Source organism: Equus przewalskii, chromosome 11 (genome assembly GCF_037783145.1).
Source record: "Equus przewalskii isolate Varuska chromosome 11, EquPr2, whole genome shotgun sequence".
NCBI classification, from domain to species: Eukaryota; Metazoa; Chordata; class Mammalia; order Perissodactyla; family Equidae; genus Equus; species Equus przewalskii.
The window spans coordinates 29,134,628-29,154,500 of NC_091841.1; the positions used below are offsets into that span (position 1 = coordinate 29,134,628).

Below are 19,873 nucleotides of genomic sequence, written 5' to 3' on the forward strand. Positions count from 1 at the left end.
CCTTATGGACTTAGAGGGAGCGTCTTTGTTTTGACCACACGTGACTAATTATTCAGTGTTGCTTGTTAAATGGATTCATAATACATGTGAAGGTTGTGTACACTTTTCCCCTGAGACACGTGGAGAAGGTGGCCAAGGGCAAGTTTTCGGCCATTGAATGCTCTCATTCTCCATCAGTTACGGTGACCACGCCCTCTCGGGTGGGTACCCAGCACCCTCGCCATCCGCCCTGGCCGCACCCAGTTCCCTGCATGCACTAGGGTTCTGCTTCCGGAAGGTTTGGGGGCTAGTAGGATAAACAACATGATGGCCCCACTCAGTCCATCCCTTGACAAGTGTGGGACGTGTGTTCTGTTCATCTGCAGGGGCCCCCTTCTCCCCACGTTGACACCTGAACGCTGGCTCTGGGGCCAGGATATCCGGACCCTGCCAGCCTGCGGCCGCATTTTCTTTAGGATCCCGGTGGACATGCGAGAGAGACGACGCCGCAGCCAGGCGCCTCTGTACTCTTGGGCTTTACCCGTCTGCGAGAATGAGAATGACTTAAAGGAAAAACGTCTTTTTAATAAAGTTTCTTCTAAGACAAAAAAGGAGACCAGGAGTTCATGAGCCCAAATGGGAGCGGTAGGACACTGGGGCAGACGGCCTCGTTTCCAGCCAGCCTGAGGGCTGGGCGTGGAGCCTGGTTTTTCATTCGTCCCCCGGACCTCAGCTTAGAATTTCTGCTTCTTCATACAGACCAAGAGGCTCCTTGGCAAAGTCACTTGAGAGCAGAAGGGCACCCGAGCTCCCGCCCAGGGCGAGAGGCACCTACCAGGGCAGATGGGGAAGGCTAATTGGCCCAGAGGTACTGTGTGTGGGGCTGCGTCCCTTCTCAGAAGAAAAGCCCGTGTTCTAGCATGACCGCACGACTCTCCCTTAAACCAGCAGCTGTCAAGAGGCAGTGGCATTCCTCAGGTCCCCGGGGGCCTGCGAGGCCTGGCCCCTGCCTGCTCCCCAACACCATCTACATACAAGGAACCAGGGCATGAGGGGGCGTCCCCATCGCTTCTCTGGAGAGCCACAGAAAGCTACCCTCTGCTCTTCTGCATCTCAGCTGTCCCTCTGCCCCACTGACCAAGGCTGCCAAGGCGGCAGCCCCCGCCCCCCACCCACCCTCCCTGGCAGGGACGCGCTCTGGGGTTTATTTTTACTGTGGGCTTCAGAGATCAGTCAGCGTCCTGTTCAGCCCCCAGCCCTGCTGCCGCAAAGGGGCTGACTGGTGGTCAAACCGTGCCCATGACAACATCCCACCGCCACCCCGCCATGGCCAGGGGTCTGTCCCTGATGCCCCTCACCAAGGCAGGTCTCCTGCCAGCACCCCTCCTCGCCTCCAGTAAGCCAGGGCCCGCACTCAGCACCCCAGATTGGGCTCCCGCGGCTCCCTAACCAGCCAGCTGGCCTTGACCCGAGTCCTCAAGGGCCCTTGTGTCCCTTCTCATCCCCACAGAGGCAAATGGCTCTCCGGAGGCGGGTAGCCTGAGCTGTCTGTTCAAAGGTTCATGGGACTAAAATGTGGGATACATGTAGGGTGGCGTCATCATCATCACCATTTGTCCTGTATCCTGGTCACTCCACGGTCCCCGATGACATCAACCAACCTAACACTCAGCTTGGCGGGGCGGGAGAGGCCTCTCTGCGTGGGCGGATGGGGGCTCTCCCGGGGCAATGGTGTTCTCCATTTAGCGTGATGGGGGCTCTCCAGCAGGGTTTGGGGGTCTTTCCGCTGTCCTTGCCCCGCCCTTGCACCCCATAACACAGGACTACTGCGCAGCCCTCCCGCCCGCGCTCGGAGCCCCTAAGGAACCGGGTGACGGACACTCCCGCCCCTCCAGACCGCAAGCGGGCGGGGCGCGGGGGGCGCGCAGGGCAGGAGGGGGGAGGCGGGAACTCAGCCGGTGACGCGGCCGCTGGCTCCCGGGACGCGCCGCATAAATAGCGGCGGGCGGCGGCGGCTGGGGGCGCTGACACGTCGAGGGAGCCCGGCCCTGCGCTTCCCGCCCGGCGTCCCCGAGGCCGCGCCACGCGGTGAGCGCCCTCGGCCGGCCAGACCCTGAGACCTGACCGACGCCCGGACCTGCCGGCACCTCGGGACCCGCTGACACCCCGGGACGCGCCGACACCCCGGGACCCGCCGACCCCACACCCGGACGCGCCGACCCTCCGAGACCCGCCGACTGCCCGGGACCGGCCGCCGCTCAAGGTACCGCGCGCCCTGGAGGGTGGGGGCAGCGGGAGGTGGCCCCGATTCTCTGGGTTCCCCTCTGCAGAGCGCCCGCCTGCGGGTGGACGTTCCCCGGGCGGCGCGCCGCCTCTGTCCCCTTGTCCCCTTAGCAGGGCGCCGGCCACGGGGGGCCTCGCAGACCGCTCGGTCCTCGTCACCCGTTCCTGGCCGCCCCTCGCGCCCTGCGGGTCCGAGCCTAAGCCCCGCGTGCGCCCCCGACGCCCTCCCTTGCAGATGCCCAGAGGCTGCGCCCTCCTGCTCGCCTCCCTGCTCCTCGCCGCGGCCCTTTCAGCCGCCCCGGGGCTCGGGTCACCGGTAAGTGCAGCGCGGGGACGAACGCCCCCAAGCCGTGTCCCCTCTCATCCGCCTCAGAACCAGACTCGGGAGGGTGGGCGCTTCGTACCAGGAGTGGAAACAAACAGGTCCTGCCCGCGCCGAGGGTGCGGGCGTGGAAGGCTGGGGCGGCGGGCCGGCCGGCTCCAAAAGGCCGCGCTGGGGGCGGGGTTCTGCCGAGACGCTCCCCGACCCTCCTGGCCTCGCGCCTCTCCCGGGGCATAAACAGCTCCCGGGAATAAGCCGGTAGATCTGGACGCTGCTGTGCTGGGGGTTAGCGCCTTCGGTCGGCTCGGCAGACAAAAGCCGTGTTATCACAGCTCCTCAGCATCCCTTCAAAGCAGTGGGTGCACTAGGAGTCTGTGGCTTATGGCTCTAAAGCGAATTATTTGGTGAAGCAAGTAATGCTATTTTCATGTCAGATATAGCTTATTTGGGGGCAAATCTGGGATTTCTTGCAGCTTCCAAAAGTACGTGCATTGTTCCTACTCTCCATTCTGCCTGGGAAGCCTGGTGCATTCACCTCATGCTCCCCTTGCTGGGCAGTGTGCACACCTGGCTGGCTGTGGGAACAAGGAGCTAAAGTGTATTTGTCATTGAAATTCTGTGACCACTTCACAGTGGGTCGTGGTGGGTTCTGCAAACGGAAGCTGCCTTTGGGGCTTCCTTGAGCCAGCGCAAGCGGTTCCAGGCAAGGTCCTGGCCCTCTGACTCCCTTGTCTCCCATTTAAGGTGAAGGAAAAGAGAGGCTGGACCCTGAACAGCGCTGGCTACCTTCTCGGTCCACGTAAGTGACGCGCCCGCGTGCCTCTCGGCGGGGAGCCTATGTGGGCTGGAGCCATTGGTGTTAATCCTGCTCTTTCCACGTGTAGCCAGTCATTCTTCTCATATGCTGATATCCCACTTTAGTCAGATAAAGGGAAACGGGGCGCATTTGAGACAGGACGGGTTTCTGGCAGGTTAACCATCAGTTAGTTAAAACATCTGCCACGTTCCTGGCTGGCGCCTGTTCCCAGTCCCTGAAAGGCATCCCAGACCTGTAGCCTCCTCCTCCTCTGCTGCCTTTACTCTGCTTCCTTCACTCGTAGCAGATGGGCTGGTGCCTGGGCCCCGCCCCACCTGGCCTGTCTGGAACCGTGACTCGGCCTCTGGCCTGTGCTGGGCAGACCCTTGGCCCCTCTCCTGCCTCCCCACCAGGCTCCCCCTTTTTGCCTCCATTCCTCAGGGCTGCCCCCAGCCCATCCCCAGAAGCTCTCCCGGGGTCAGCTGCAGCCTCGCCAGTCTCCACTACTCTGCCCTTTGACCCAGGCACCATTCCTTCCAGAAGCTTCTCTGTCCTCTGGTTCTCCTGCCCTGCACCTCAGTGGGATTCAGCCCCAGCCCTTGCTCAGGCTTCCCCAGGTTACAGTCCTTGAAGGCAAACATTGCTCGGGACTCTGTTCTGGGCCCTCCCTCTCCCAGGTCCTTCTGTGCCTCCCCAAGCGCTCCCTTCCACTCCTTAGTTTCGCGAAGCACTGGACATCCATGCGCCGAAGCCCGTCTCCGTCTTCTGTTTCCCCAAGCCCCAGATGGGAACTTCCAAGTGACCGAGGACAGCCAAAATAAGCTCACCCCAAACCAAATGTAGACCGCTCTCTCCTGCTCCAAACCTGTCCCCTGCCCTACAGGCTTCCCCAGCCCACGCCACCACAGGGGCCCCGCCGTGCTGTCAGCATCGCTGTGGCGTCAGCAGGTACAGAGCAGGACTAGAGCGTTACTGACTGCGGCGCCTGTGGGAGGAGGCGCATGGAGAGAAAGCAGCGGGGCAAAGTGACTAGTCAGCCTGCAGACCACTGGTTCGTGGGGTGGGGTCGGGTGACTTAAGTATGTGAAAGTGTCACTGGGTGTGACGGATCCTTGGGCAGGGGCGGTGGGCAGGGCTTCGACCTGACCCCACAGGTGAGACACGCCCTTGCCTTGGGTGCCGCAACTCGAGGAAATGCATCAGCTGCTCCCAGGCCCACCATTTCCAGAAGGGGCTGGCTCCCCAGGCTCCACGGCAGGCTGCCTCATTAGCATCTTCTCTGCTTGGAAAGCTCAAGTCGGGGCCAGATGCGGAATGGGAGGACACTTGCCAACGCGCACTAGTCCATCAGGGTTTCAGGCCGTCCTGTGCCTTGGCTCTGCTCCATGAATCTACCAGATAAAACTTTTAGACGGGGGGTAGGAGTGGGGTGGTGGTGGTGGGAGGGTGTGTATGTGCACGTGCGTGTGCATGTGCATATAACCCAAGTGTGTGTGGTTGGGCCTTTTGCCATCCTGTAGGTGGACTAATACTTGGTGTCTTGTCTTTAACTTGACATTGTCTGGACATGGTGAGAGTAACTTTATTACACTCATCAGGCAGAGAATCCAGTGACTGGAGAGTTGCTGGAGACTTTAGACACCCCTAGTTTGATGGCTGTGTCCGCAGACAAGCTCGCCAAGTGCAGAGCACAGAGGTTTGCTCAGTGCTGTGGAATTGCTAAGCAGGAGCAGGAGGCAGCGACGTGTACAGACAGGCTGTGCGACCCAGCCTGAAGGGGACACCCTGGGAGCCTCAAGCTGTGTGCGTGGACGCCTCCCCTTGTCCGCCCCATCTCTGCTTCCTGCATGTCTTCTGGCTGCAGGGGCACCTCCAGGTCTTCATCACCTTAAAGGAGGCGCTGGAGGGGAGGCCGCTCACTTCCCCTCCAATCTATTCCCTGCTCGTGCCTCTCAAATTCGCAGGCATGGTTGGCTTTGGGACAGCCATCAACCTTAAAAGAACACCTCCCCCATTTACTTCCTGCCTCCTGCCGCTGGGAAAGGAGGCCAACAACATGTAGCTCCTCGTCTACCATCCCACCAGAGTAACTGGGAAGAGCGGTGCCCATTTAAAGCACCACGGGGAGCCCTCTGAGTGCAACCCCGAGTTCACACCCAGACTTTCTCCCACTGCAGACGGCTGTTGATCTGGTCACCTGGAGGGTCCTTGAGGGCCGTGCTTTGAGAAACACAGGCTGAGAGAGGACAAAAAGGGGCCACAGGCAGGTCCTTGGTCTCAGGTCAAAAGCAACGGCAGGCGCCCGCATGGGCTTCTCACCATAAATGGAGTGGCCTCGCCTGCATGAGGGATGGACTGGCTCAAAGGGGACACATTTCCCTGAACCCTTTGCCACCTTGAATTCTGTCACTCAGAAAGCACCTTGTCTCTGTGTGCTTCTGGCCCAAAAGAAAGGAGGAACTCTTCAGAAAAATATTTATCCATGTGACTTTGGAATATTGAAAATACACTCACCGAGAAGATTTTGAATCCTGAGTCAGGAAACAACTCTTTGTCGCTGTCAAGTTTCTGTCTCTGTCAAGCTGATCCATCAAGATCAGCTCTTTGTCCTCTTACTTTACAACCTAACAGGATGCCCTTGACATCTGCTGTCAGCGCAGACACTGCCAACATAAAGGTCGTGTCTGCAGCAGCTGCTGCTGAGGACAGTGGGAGCCTGACGACCGTCAAGGGCCCGTCGCGAGGACCCAGTTATTCATCGTCCCTCTAAATTCAGTGCTAAGAGCTCCGTCTCTGGAAGGAGGAATCATTTTTTTTGTCTCGCCTTACAGATGGCACAACCCACCAGGCTAAGTAGCCAAAGCCCTGAGCATCCTCCTCGCCCTTGTCTCCTGTCCTCACAAACGGCCCCAAATCCACCCCTCTCTTCATTCCAGCCCACTTGGTCCAGAGCCCTCATTCTTTCTTTCAGCGCGCGCGCACACACACACACACTCACACACACACACACACACACACACACACACCGACATGCTCAGAGTCACTCATCGTCCTTCCCCTCCCTCCTCCGACTCCTCCTCCCCCTCCTCTCTGTCTCTGTCTCTGTCTCCCATCTCCCACACAGCTGCCAGAGTGATCTTTGAAAACTGAAAATCTGATTACATCAGAACTTCAACTTCTTTGGTGGCCCCCTTGTTTTTGAGGACATAGGACCCCAGTCCCTGTTGTCGCCTGGGAGGCACCAAGCTCGGTCACCAGCACCTCTAGGACCCTCCTGGGCACTGCCCCCCCACCCGCTGCACCGGGCCTGTGCTCCCTGGGACCTGTCCGGCTCTGCTGGAGCCACATGCTTCCTCCTCTCCCCTGTGATGGGGGGGTGGGTTCCTCCTCTCTCTAGAGCCCCAGCACTGGCGTAAGAACGGAGCCTCGGCCCGGTCCAGAGTCTTACCTGAAGTTCCACGGAGAATGGCCCTCCCTCCTCCGTGGGTCTACACGGTGGCCTTGTTTTCACAGTCCAGTGTGTGTGCGTTTGGGTTAGAAGCAGCTGTGTGTCCTTTGGGAGAGTGGAGGGTCCGATCACAGTAATGACATTCAGTGCTGTCCTCTCTGATTTGCAAACAGATGCCATCGACAACCACAGATCATTTCATGACAAGCACGGCCTCGCTGGCAAGAGGGAACTCCAGCCTGAAGACGAAGCGAGGCCAGGTGAGGGGGCTCTGAGTGCCTCCGCCTCTCCCTCCCAGGGTGGCGGGAGTGGGGCTCCTTCACTCTCGTTTCCCCCCACCCTGGGCACACAGGGTGACGCCCAGCTCTCCAGCTCTCCTTGGACGGTGATGTTATAAGATGGAGCGCGTTAGGGTGGGCTGTAAGCGTGGATCCTTTCTGGTTTCCAGGAAGCTATGACAGGCCGCTGCCCGAGAACAATGTTGTGCGCACGATAATCGAGTTTCTGAATTTCTTGCATCTCAAAGGTATGTGAAGTATACCTTTAAATTTCCACCTCTTAGAGCCCTGGGCACATAAAAGGCAGCAAGAAAGGGTTCTGCAGACTCCTACTGGGAAGCAACTATCATCCGCCTTCATACTTCGAGTCCCAGCTGTTGGCTGGGATGACAGGGCACGGGAACCGGAGCTGGTTACAGAGGGGCCCGGATTGCTGCCCGCCCCGACCCCGTCCCTGGAAAGGGTCATCAGGGCAACACTGTTAAGGACAGAGGGCCTCGGTTCGTTCCCTCTGCTGGAGGCGTGTGATGACATGGGACAACTGCTGGAGCTTCACGGCCACAGGCTCTCTGTGGGCCATCTTAAAACGGGTGTGGTGAGCAGGCTAAACGAACAGGAGCCGTTTCTCAGAGTGCGACTTTTCTTCCGGCAGCCTTCCTGCAGGCAGGCTGCGTTGCAGTCTAACGGTGCTCCACCCTGGTGTCTAGTACTTCCGAGGATGTTGTGGCGCGGAGCCCCCCGCCCCCGGGGCCCATTTCGGCCCCAGCGCTCCCATCCCTCATTATCATATTCATTCAGCAGCGAGTCTGGCCTCAATCACGGTGACAGCAGGGCGAAGGCTGCCCCTGCGGAAGGCGCTCTGAGAGTCAGCCGCTGGGCTGGGCTGGGCACACACGGGCCGCGCTGCCGCTCCAGGAGCCACATCTGCCTGTCACTTCACAACCTTGCTGGGCATGTGGAAGAGTCCAGGCTCGTCTTCGGTTCTGTTTTGCCCGCTCTCTGGCTCCACTGCGTTGGTTAAAGGGCTTCCGGTGGGCCGGGGGAGGGGCAGACGCGGAGGGAGGAGACTTCAGGCCTGTGGCTCCTTCCAGAGCCGACCCCGGGCAGGGAGCGGGTGGGAGAAGGACGTGGAAACGACTGTGCACGTCAGAAATCTCAAAGCCAGGTCACCCAGTCCCCTGTCTGAGCCCCATGGAGCCTGCGGGGAGATCTCAGCCACCATCTGCGCTGACTTTCCCAGCAAGGGCAGGCCGGCTCTTCCAGGGTCTCCTTGGTTTTTAGTTTATTCTGTTATGTTTTGAATTTTGTAACGTGGAACTTCCTTCACTAGGAGATTACTTTTGTTACTCAAACAAGAATTATACTTCTTTTTGAAACCATCAATTTAAAAGCCTGACAGTTTCAAGGGATGCGAGTTAGTAAATCATTTAAAGGGGAGAAAAATGACCGGTGCCTAGTTTGGGATGGATCGGAGCCCCTCCAGGGAGCACGACCACAGTTGCTCTGTTGTGGGTGTTGCGAGCTGGGGTTCTCCCACGTGCGCCTTCGGGGCTTGCTGCCTAAGCGCTGTCCCTCCCTTTGCAGAGGCCGGGGCCCTGGAGCGCCTGCCCGATCTCCTGCCGGTAGCCTCCACGGAAGACACAGAGCAGGCCTGAGGACGCCCGCAGGCACCTGTGTGTGCGCTGTCATGGAAAGTCAAACTTTAAGATGCTGGCTGCTATGCCAGCTGCCGCAGGGTAAACCGCTCCGGTCTGCTCTGCTGGATGCTGTGCTGTTCTCATGTGAAGTTTTCGTCCTTTGGTAATTATTTGATTTTGAGTGGCAAAATAAAAAACAGCAACTGCTTTGGGTTGTCGTTTTCTTCCTTGAAGTCTTGTCACCACTGCCATCATGTGTTTTAAAAGATAAAGCTTCATTATAATCGTGTGTATAAGATAAAAGTTTTAAACCCAAATTCCACCATTGAGAGCCTTCTCCGAGACGCCTCCTCTTGTCACTGCATAGCAGGGAACATAAGTTATCTTAATGTTAGGCTGAGCCAAACATAATTACATCACGTGCTGCACAACGACGTTTTGCTCAATGACAGACCGCATATACGACAGCGGTCCCATAAGACAAGGACCACACAGCCTGGGTGTGCAGCAGGCTCTACCATCCAGGTTTGTGTAAGTCGCTCTAGGATGTTCACACAAGGACGAAATAGCCTAAGAATGCATTTCTCAGAACGTGTGCCCGTCGTTAAGTGGCGCTGACTGTATGAAAGTAAGTCTGTTACTGAGACAGACAAAAACTCAGCCCCTGCCTCCAGGAGCCGATTCTCAGGGAAAAAGTCTAAAGCAACCCCGAACATAATGGATGAGGGAATCGTTGGTGCCTGTGAAGATGATCAATGCTAAGGAGAAAGGAAGCAGCCGGCGGGTGGGGGCCGGGAGGGGGGCAGTGACACGGGCAGCCCTGAGATTCGTGTGGCGGGGTACAGAGCTAAGTACCATGAGGATCGTAGGTGCTTTATACTCAGGAGATGTGTGCTGAGTCAGTGCTGCGTGACAGGCAGCGTGTGGCAGCAGCACGGCTAATGGCGGAGCCTGGCTGGGTCTCTGAGCAGAGATACAAAGATCATCCCAGAAGATCCACAGAGGAGACAGGTGAGGAAGGAAGGCTTTCCGTGAAGTTCCATGACGACACTCGGCTTTGAGTTTCCAGCAGAGGAGATCTGAGGTGGAAGTGCGATGCATCTGTCCAAGATTTCTGTCCCAGTAGTAGCTCTCAGCCCTGGCTGCACATTAGCATCATCCGGGGGGCCCAGGTGGCCCCCACCCCACTGCAGCCAGAGTCTGGGGCACGTGTTTTTAATGCTCCCCCAGGTGCAGCCAAGCGTGAGAATTGCTGCCTGACAACCTGCTTCTGGGAAGCAGCTGGCTCTGGTGGGGACCCAAGCCCTGGCTCCCCTCCCTCGGCTCCCTCTGTGACCTTCACGGCTCTGAGGGGCCTGCTGCTTCCCTGTGGTTCCAGGACTCCGTCCCACTCTTCCCCCCTCTCTGTGCGCCACGCTCAGACACAGATGCCCAGTCCCAGCTCAGGGAGCAGTACCACCATCCCTATCCTCTGGACACTGGGCCCGCCCTCCCTGCTGCTGGCTGTCCTAATTTCTTCTGTCACGTTTCTTTAATTCCCTCGGACTTGGGCGGGCACCAGGATCCCTGGAGGCCTTGCCAGGCAAGAGTCCCCAGGCCCTCGGGATGGGGGTGGGAGGTGGGGGCCAGAATCTGCACTCCCAGCAAGTGCCCAGGGGTGCCGCTGCCACCGCTGCGGCTGGTCAGAGACCACAGCTCGCCTGTTCGTTCCAGCCCCACAGCCGGCAGCCTTCCTGCCGCATCTCCCCCTCCTCTCCGCCCCCCCCGCCATCTGTGGACACCCCTGTCCCCAACCCCAGCCTGCCCTACCAGCCTCCTCACGCTCTGAGCTCCAGACCACCACCAACTGCAGCTCGCGGCCCAGCCTCGCTCACTTTAGGCCTTTGCACACGTCCCTCCCAGTGCTTGGTAAACTCCTACACATGCCACAGGATCCCGCTCTGGGGTTGCCTTCTCAAGGACGCCCTTCCTGCTGGGGCTGCAGGCATGCAGTGCTCCCCCAATCAGAACGCCTGTTACTCGAATTCTGTTGTGGATTTGTCCCTCCTCATTACACTGTAACTCCCTGCTTCGAAGGAACAGAGATAAGCCTGTGCAGATCTCTGGGTTTCTAGCACGGCCCCTGGCATGCAGTGGAGCCTATGACATGCGTTTCCTGAGCAGAGGTGCCGATGGCCGGGGTAGCCCAGCCTCGGCGCAGATGTGTGGGCCCTGGGCTGGCAGAGCGCACCTGTCTCACCCAGCCAGTCATTCACCTGCTTCTCCAAAGCTTCCCTTCCTTTCAGGAATAAACAGAGGGGGGAGGCGGTGGCAGCTGGAAGGGGAGGGAGGGGAACGAGGGACAGGGAGCAGTTGTGGTGCCATTTGCTGGCCAAAAAAGTGACAATTCTCGGAGGAATTCTATAGAAGATACTTGTTTACTTCCCAGAGAGAACACGGTTGACCTGGCTACAGCCATAGCAGATAAACCAGGTGCCAACAACGGCAGCATCTGCAAGGGAAGGAGTTCACCAGCCCCCCTGGGAGTGAAGGCTTTCCGACAGTCCTGCCAACAACCCAGCAGGCTGGTTGAGAGGAGGACGAGGAGAATCCACCTGGAGGGGGCGGCCGTCTCCACTCCACCAGTGAGCGGTCATGAAAGCTGATCAGCGTCAGAATCCTGCTGCTGCTTAGATCTCGGGCCGAGGATGGGGGAGGGGCCCCGTCGGCCCCCCAGTGTCTGCCCAGAGCGAGGCTGCTTGATGGCACTTGGCCCAGTAGGCAGGTGAGGGGGCAACCAGGCTGAGCAAGAGAGCCTGCTCCCAGGGACCGGGCAAGGAGGAGAGCAGGACGTTTAGGAAGAGAGGCATCGGGAAGCTGGGGAGGTCCGAGCGCAGGAGAGGGGTCTAAGAAAGACGGAAGGGTCACAGCTGACCACTTTCTAAGATGCAGCCCGTCGACTTCTGTTTCTAATGCACTGCAAAAAAAAAGATTCCAGTGGTCCATTTTAATGTGTGGGTTTACCCTATTGCACCATGATAAAAACTAAGAAGGCTCCAGAAAGCAGGAAGCTTGACAACCTGTGAGCCAACTTAAAGAAAGAAAGTTTGCTGCCGTCCACTTCCAGGAAGATGGAGCAGACAGACCTTTCTGTCGTCCTCTTGCTAAACACAGTGAGAACCCCTGGATGCTCCATATAAAGCAAACCTAAGGAGATTCTGAAAGGTCGAGAACCAGGCCAACCAGCTGGGGACCTCAGGACCAGAGGAATGACACAGTGGTGAGTTCCTGGGACTTTTTTCTTTTTGTCCTCTCTGCAAAGAGGCCAATTCCCTCCACATTAATAAACAGGTTTAACACAATTCCTATCAAGGCAGAGGATGAAAAGACAAGCTTAGGACTGGGAGAAAATATTTGCAATCTGCGTGTCCCATACAGGACAGTTAGCTAGAACATATAAAGACCTCCCCAAAATCAAGAGTAAAAAAAAGTCCAACTAAAAACGGGCAAAATGCACGAACAGGCATTTCACAGAAGAGGATAAACAGATGGAAAACACACACATGAAAAGAGGTTCACCGGCATTAGCCCCCAGGGGAATGCGAATTAAAACCACAATGAGACACCACTAAACATCTATTAGAAGGGCTGAAACAAACAAAAAGTGACACCATCAAACGCTGGCAAGGCTGCAGACAAAGTGGATCACTCATACCTCGCTGGTGAGAATGTAAAACGAGGCAGCCAGTCTGGCAAACAGCTTGGCAGTTTCCTTAAAAATTAACCATGCAACTACCACGCCCTCCTGGGCGTTCATCCCAGACGAATTAAAACGTACCTTTAGCCAAGAACCTGCACACAGATGTGCAGCGCAGCTTTATTCATGATAGACGAAACAGGGAACGGTCCAGATGGCCTTCAGTCGGTGAGTGCTTAGACTGCGGCCATCCACACCCTGTACCTACGACTCAGCGATAGAAACCAACAGACTACCGCGACACACGACAACACGATGGATCTCCAGAGGATTCTTCTGAGTGAAGAAAATCCTAAAATCTTACAAACTGCATGACTCCATGTATATAGCAATCTTGAAATGATGAAAGCATAGAAATGGAGAACAGATTAGTGGCTGCCAAGGGTCAGGAACGGGTGGTAAAAGGAGGGAAATGGGTATGACCTTAAAAAGATGACTTGAGGTATCCCTGAGGTGACAGGAAATGCTCTGCATCTTGACTGTGTCAATGTCAATATCCTGGCTGACACTGTACTAAAGTTTTGCAAGATGTTGCCGTTAGGGGAAACTGGATAATCAGGTACACAGCATCTCTCTGTATTATTACTTACAACTGCATGCGAATCTACAATTATCTCAAGATGAAAAGTTTAATTTTTTAAAAAGCTATTAAAAATATTTTTTAGGGCCCTCATATGTTCACTGGTGAATTCTACCAAACACTTAAGGAAAAATTTATTCCAATTCTCTACAATCTCTTCCAGAAGATAGAAGCAGAGGGAACACTTCCTAACTCATTCTATGAGACTGGCATTACCCTAACACCAAAATCAGACAAAGACATTACATGAAAACTACAGGCCAATATCTCTCATGAACACAGATGCAAAAATCCACAACAAAATATTAGCAAATTGAATCCAAGAATGTATAAAAACAACTATACACAATGATCAAGTAGGATTTATTCTGGGTATGCAAATTTGGTTCAACATCCAAAAAGCAAATAATGTAACCCATCACATCAACAGGCTAAAGAAGAAAAATCACATGATCATATCAGTAATTGCAAAAAAAGTATGTGACAAAATCCAACACCCATACATGATAAAAACCGTAAATAGAGGGGAGCTTCCTCAACTCGATAAAGAACATCTACCCAAAACCCTACAGCTAACATCATACTTAATGGCGAGAAACTGGAAATTTTCCTGCTAAGATCAGGAACAAGGCAAGGATGTCCCCTCTCACCACTCCCTTCAACATGGTACTGGAAGTTCTAACTAATGCAAGAAGACAAGGAAATAAAAGGCATACAGATTGGGAAGGCAGAAATAAAACTTTCTTTGTTCATAGACGACATGATCACCTACGTAAAAAATCTGAAAATCAACCAAAAAACTCCTGGAACTAAAAAGCAATTATAGCAAGGTTGCAGGATACAAGATTACTATACAAAAATCAATCACTTTTCTATGTACTAGCAATGAACAAGTGGAATCTGAAATTAAAACACAATACCATTTATGCTAGCACCCCAAAAAATGAAATACTTCAGTATAAATTTAGCAAAATATGTATAAGATCCATATGAGGGAAATGACAAATTCTGATGAATGAAATCAAAGAACTAAATAATTGGAGAGATATTCCATGTTCATGGATAGGAAGACAATATTTCAAGATGTCAGTTCTTCCCAACTTGAGCTATAGAATCAATGCAATCCCAATCAAAATCCCAGCAAGTTATTTTGTGAATATAGACAAACTGATTCTAAAGTTTCTATGGAGAGGCAAAAGACCCAGAACAGCCAACACAACAGTGAAGGAGAGGAACAAAGATGGAGGAGTGATGCTACCTGACTTCAGGACTTACTATAAGGCCACAGTAAACAAGACAGCGTGCTATCAGCAAAAGAACAGACAAATAGATCAATGGACTAGAACAGAGCGCCCAGAAATAGACCCCCATAACTATAGTCCACTGATCTTTGACAAAGGAGCAAAGACAATACAAGGGAGCAAAAATAGTCTTTTCAACAAATGGTGCTGGAACAACTAGACATCCGCATGCAAAAAGATGAATCTAAAGACAGACCTTATACTCTTCACAAAAATTAACTCGAAGTGGATCACAGACATAAATATAAAATGCAAAACTATAAAACTCCTAGAAGATAACATAGGAGAAAATCTAGATGACCTTGGGTATGGCAGTGACTTTTTAGATACAACACCAAAGTCATGATCCACAAAACAAACAATTGATGAGTTGTACTTCATTAAAATTAACAACTTCTGCTCTGCAAAAGCCCTGTCGAGAGAATGAGAAGACAAGCCACAGAATGGGAGAAAACACTTGCAAAAGACACATCTGATTCAGGGGCTGGCCTCGTGGTCGAGTGGTTAAGTTCGAATATCCTGCTATGGTGGCCCAGGGTTTCACCGGTTTGGATGCTGGGTGCGGACATGGCACCGCTCGTCAGGCCACGTTGAGGTGGCGTCCCACATGCCACAACTAGAAGGACCCACAGCTAGAACATATAGCTATGTACTGGGGGGATTTGGGGACAAAAAGCAGAAAGAAAAAAAAAAAAGAAGATTGGCAACAGTTGTTAGCTCAGGTGCCAATCTTTAAAAAAAAGAAAAGACACATCTGATAAAGGACTGTTATCCAAAATATACAAAGAACTCTTAAAACTCAACAATAAGAAAATGGACAACCAATTGAAAAATGGGCAAAAGACCTGGACGGTACCTCCTTAAAGAAAACACACAGATGGCAAGTAAGCACATGAAAAGATGCTCCACATCACATGTTATTAGGCAATTGCAAATTAAAACCACAGTGAGATACCGCTACACATATCCATCAGAATGGTCAAAATCCAGAACGCTGACAGCACCCAGCGCTCACCCCTGCCCCCTGCGCCCAGTGGCCTTTGTAAAGAGCTCCACCCGCAGAATGGGCTGCCCCTTCCCCTCCAGTTGTCCTTATCTTTTCTCCAAACTGCTGGTCTCTTCAATTCTCTAACTTCTCCCATCATTTTTATATTGGATCAAACTTCCACCTTTAATTCTCTAAACCAGTATTTTAACTTCATACAATAATTTCTGTTGTGGTTTTAAGCTGTACCCCCAGTGAAATTAGACCAACCCTGGCAGAATTTCAGGTATTCATGCAGGGTTTGTAGAGGGATAAAGAACCTCAGAGCCAAGACGAGGATGATGAGTAGGTTTCTGCAGATATTTTGCAGTCAATAGAAGCTCCTCTCTTAAGGGTGGTTCATCCGTTCCCATGTTTTCTGTATTGCGTACAAACTTGCGGCTAACTCACATGAAAGAAAATGTTCAGCGTGTGGCATAAGCAATACATACTTGGTCTCTGTCCCCGGTTCCTGACACCGAGCTCCTGAAAGCCTGTAATTTCCTGAGTGATGGGGGGATGGGAGCATCTTACACTGAGCCCCTAAATCCCTTGGAATTTCCTGGGTGATAGGAGCGTCCTTCGTTCCAGTGAGGTGACTCTGGGTGGGCTCCTGGGTAGTTCAGAATGGGGGCTGGTCAGCAGAAAGACCAAACCGTGATTAGAAGCTAGGAACCTTCAGCCCGGCCCCATCCTCAAGGGAGGGGAGAGGGCCGGAGACTGAGTTAATAATTGGTCACACCTCATGATGAGGCCTGCGTAAAAATTCCGAAACTAGGGCGTTTGGAGAGCTCCCGGGTGGGTGAACACATCTACGTGCTGGGAAGGTGGTGCACCCCAACCCCACGGGGACAGAAGCTCCTGCGCTCAGGGCCCTGCTGGACCTCGCCCTTTACCTCTGCATCTGCCTGTTCAACTGCACCCTGGATGATAAAGCAGTCATGGCAGGACAGGGCTTCCCCGAGTTCCGGGAGCTGTTAAAGGAGGCCATCTAACCCGAGGACGGGTCGAGGGAACTTCTGATTTGTAGCCAAGCCAGAGAGAAGTAGGGGTGACCTGGGACCCATTGCCTGCGCTTGGTGTCTGAGTTGGGGGCAGTCTTGTGGGGCTGAGCGCTCACACCTGTGTGACCTGACACTAACCGCCGGCAGTGTCAGAGCAGAAGTGCAGGCCACCCAGCTGGGGTCTGGAGAGTGGGAGAAGGGGCTGATGAGGGGAAGAAACGCCACACATTTGGTGTCGGAAGAGCTGTGAGTAGAGAAACCGTTTTCTGTGCCATTTTTTAAAAGACTTTTTTCTCAGATTCTTGAACATACAAGTTTTAAGCTAGGCTGCATTTCTGGAAAAACACAAACAGACAAAAAACCTCAATAGATAGTCTAACCTTAGTCACAAGAGCGCCCAAGAGACAGGGCAGAGAGACGCAGGCGGTTAAAGCGGCAGAGCCACGCCCTGATGAGGACGCACTATTTTCATCGTTGTTTTTATGCGGCTTTACAGTGGCAGTGGCTCTCTACCAGGAACAAAGAGTCGTGCCTTCTGTCTCTTCCGTCTCCTACGGAACAGCCGCGTCTGGGCCCCACAGGGCTGTGTACACGGCTGTGCCTCGGCGTGTGCTTCCCGGGGTGAATTTCCCCCCAGCTGCAGCGCCTCACTAAGCTCTCCCGGGAGAGGACCCCTGCGGGCTCCGGCCCCAGGATGCCCTGTCCCTGACTTCCAGGCTTCAGCTCGGGATACCTGGCCCCACACCCCGGAGGAGCCGGGGTTCCGGGAGGGGCCCGCTGAGGGCGTCTGCTCGTGTCCCCTGGGGTCCTCCGGGCCACAACCGCCTCCGACTCTGCAGGGGGCTCCACCTGGCTGCCTGGCCTTCCCAGGCCTCAGAAGAGGGCTGGAGGACACTGTTCCCTTCCCTCCCTCCGCCCTGCCCTGCGGCTCCTCGGCACTTAGAGCAGGCCTGGTGCCAACTGAGATGCGCTGTGAGTGCCAGATCCACACTGGATGTCAAAGACTTGGAAATACAAAGAAGGTGAACTATCTCAATCATTGTCACTTTTATTACTTGTTGAAATGATGGCGTTTCAGATATATGGGGTTAAATAAAAGATTATTAAAACTGATTTCGCCTGTTCCTTTTCACCACGTTAAATGTGGCTACTAGAAAGTTTTGAGTTACCCATGCGGCCGGCAGATATAGCTGTTGGCAGCGCTGCTGGGAGAAACACAGAAGGAAGGCGGCCCCAGAAGGGAGTCACAAGGCCCCCATCTCCTTGTGCCCTTCCAGCCCCCACAGGTGAAGTGGGCTCCTCCAGCAGCGCCCCTCCCTGCTCTGTCCTAGGGGTTGCTGGGCTGGCACACACGCAGGGCAAGGGCGGGGCACAGCTGCTGGAGAACTCCACTGTCTTACACCCTGTCTCTACCTCTGGCCTTCCACCCCAGAATCGGGATCCCAAGGTCACAAGGGCATTGCAACGGAGAAGAATTAGGTATTTCCTTTCCCCTCTTTGGTTCCCACTAGAATTAGCCGTTCCGAATACAGCTCTGCCAAACACCAGCTCTGTCCTCTGCCGTGCCGGGGCTGGGCCCCCAGCCACACTTCCTCACAGGGTGCTGGTCAGTGAGCTCCCCAAACATTCTAAGGGGCCAACGTGATCAGCGAACACAGAAACATGAATAACTTAACCACAGTTACTAAGTTCCTTACAACAGTGGAAGATGTTTAAAATTTTTATTCTTCTTTGCTTTCACAACAGAACCAAAACAGAGTCAACTTAACTAATCTTACCTGCTAGTTTCTGCAAACTAGTTATTTTAACCATATTTTACAAACAATATTATAACAATAATTATGGAGAAATTAATTGGATAATAGAGCTTTTCCACAATTCAAATAGAACTACATAAAAACCAGATAATTTTCAGTCCCACAACTCAAGACGCTACTGATGGAAGAATGGCCTGTGTGGCCTCCTCTGGCGTCCCGGGGGCCCTGGTAGAGCCTGATAACTCATGTGATTCTGGGGAAGCATCTACACTCAGAAACTCTTCAGGGTATTCAGCAGCTCTCTGGAGATTTTAAGCTGTATCCTAGCAGCCCATCTGGAGAATTCATTTCTAAGTAATTTGGGGGAAGATCATGGTTTTTTATGCAGAGAATCCTCTAGAGGAAAATCCCCGGGAGAGGGTGAAGTCAGTAGGGATGGGCTTTTGTTCTCTCCAGGCCTGCTTCGCCCTCCATTCCTCGGTGTGAGCTCAGACAATTCTCCGGGGTCACAGGAACCCGCAGTCTGCTCTGGTCCAGACGACCTGGCTACGCCACGCACTCCCTCAGAAAGGGGCGTTTTGATCGCCAAACCCCTCAGAGACCCTGAGTCACCCCCCGAGTCCCCTGAGGCAGAGGGAAAGCTTGCTCCTAAGGATGTCACTGCTGATGCAGACCGGGCCTCGTGTTCCTTAAAATAACCTTTCTAAACTATAGATTTCCTTCTGAACGCTGAGACAAACTCTACACGCACTTGCGGTGACTCCCTCGGGCTCTACTCCATTTTCAACCCCTTGGATTTAAACTCAGTGTGGAGGATCTGTGCCAAGCACCTCCCGAACTCCTCCAGGACCATCTGCTCGGCCAGGCACTCAGAACACTGCCCCTTCTCCGCCTCTTCCCCTTGAGCCAGCAGACAGGCGCACGTGGCCTCCACCACCTCCCAGGAGATGCACGAGGGAGCCCGCCTGTCGGAAACAGACCAGTCAAAGGCCCGGCCCACCGCCCCGCTGTTTTCTCTGCAAGGAGCATGCGGTCATGATACTGCCTGAACATGTCACCAGGTGCGTTGTCTTCCTAACAGTGGAAACGATTAACTGGGGCCATGTCAAGGATTGCTTTTAGAATACAATATAGAGGACAGGTAAAGCTGTCCGCTTCTTGACATCCCTCTCAGGGTAGATTCTTAAATTTTCTCATAATTAGATCCACCAGGCAACCCAGAGGAACCCGTGGGCCGGGCAGGGGTGGAGGGACCAGGAAGCTCAGATAAGACAAGTGCCTGCAGACCGCGGCACAGCCTGGGATGGAGCTCTGTGCGGGCGTCCCCACTAAGGGAAGCCCTGTGGGGTCGGTCGGCCCCTCCTCCCCACAGGGCACTGGAGCTGCAGAAAGCCAAATGGCCCTGAGGCCTCACCTCGCCGTCAATTCTTGGGGGCGCACGGTCAGGATGGCCTTGCCTCCTAATGCCCCTTGGAGCCCTGAGCAAGGGCCTCAAAGACAGTTGTTCTCCAACACACAGGACTAGCCACTTTCCCCTCTGAGCTCAGGGGCAATGGTGACTTAGCCAGACAGTTGCCTGGCTTTATAAAGTGGGAAAACTTTATAAAGTATTAAAAAGCACTGAATTACGAAAATAGAGATGGACGTTGGGATTGGTTAAAATCTCTCTATAAAGACAATATGCAATGACTTGTTGAAGATGAAAGAACATGGCTGCCCTCAGGTCAC

At 54.0% G+C, this 19,873-nt stretch overlaps 2 protein-coding genes across 2 annotated transcripts in view; one reads left to right on the forward strand and one right to left on the reverse strand.

Annotated features, from left to right (window-relative positions):
* Positions 1–1,951: 1,951 nt before the first annotated feature.
* GAL (galanin and GMAP prepropeptide) lies at positions 1,952–8,950 on the forward strand. Its single transcript, XM_008520723.2, has 6 exons — positions 1,952–2,242; positions 2,498–2,578; positions 3,329–3,383; positions 7,002–7,088; positions 7,277–7,354; positions 8,691–8,950. The coding sequence occupies exons 2-6, from the start codon at positions 2,498–2,500 to the stop codon at positions 8,759–8,761; spliced, it is 372 nt and encodes a 123-aa protein (XP_008518945.1). The 5' UTR covers positions 1,952–2,242; the 3' UTR covers positions 8,762–8,950.
* Positions 8,951–18,081: 9,131 nt separating this feature from the next.
* Positions 18,082–19,873, reverse strand: part of TESMIN (testis expressed metallothionein like protein) — a 38,723-nt gene continuing 36,931 nt past the window's right edge. The window contains exon 9 of the mRNA XM_070565728.1: positions 18,082–19,110. Within this exon, the coding sequence (XP_070421829.1) occupies positions 18,918–19,110 (193 nt within the window). The 3' untranslated portion in view covers positions 18,082–18,917. The remainder of the gene's footprint in view (positions 19,111–19,873) is intronic.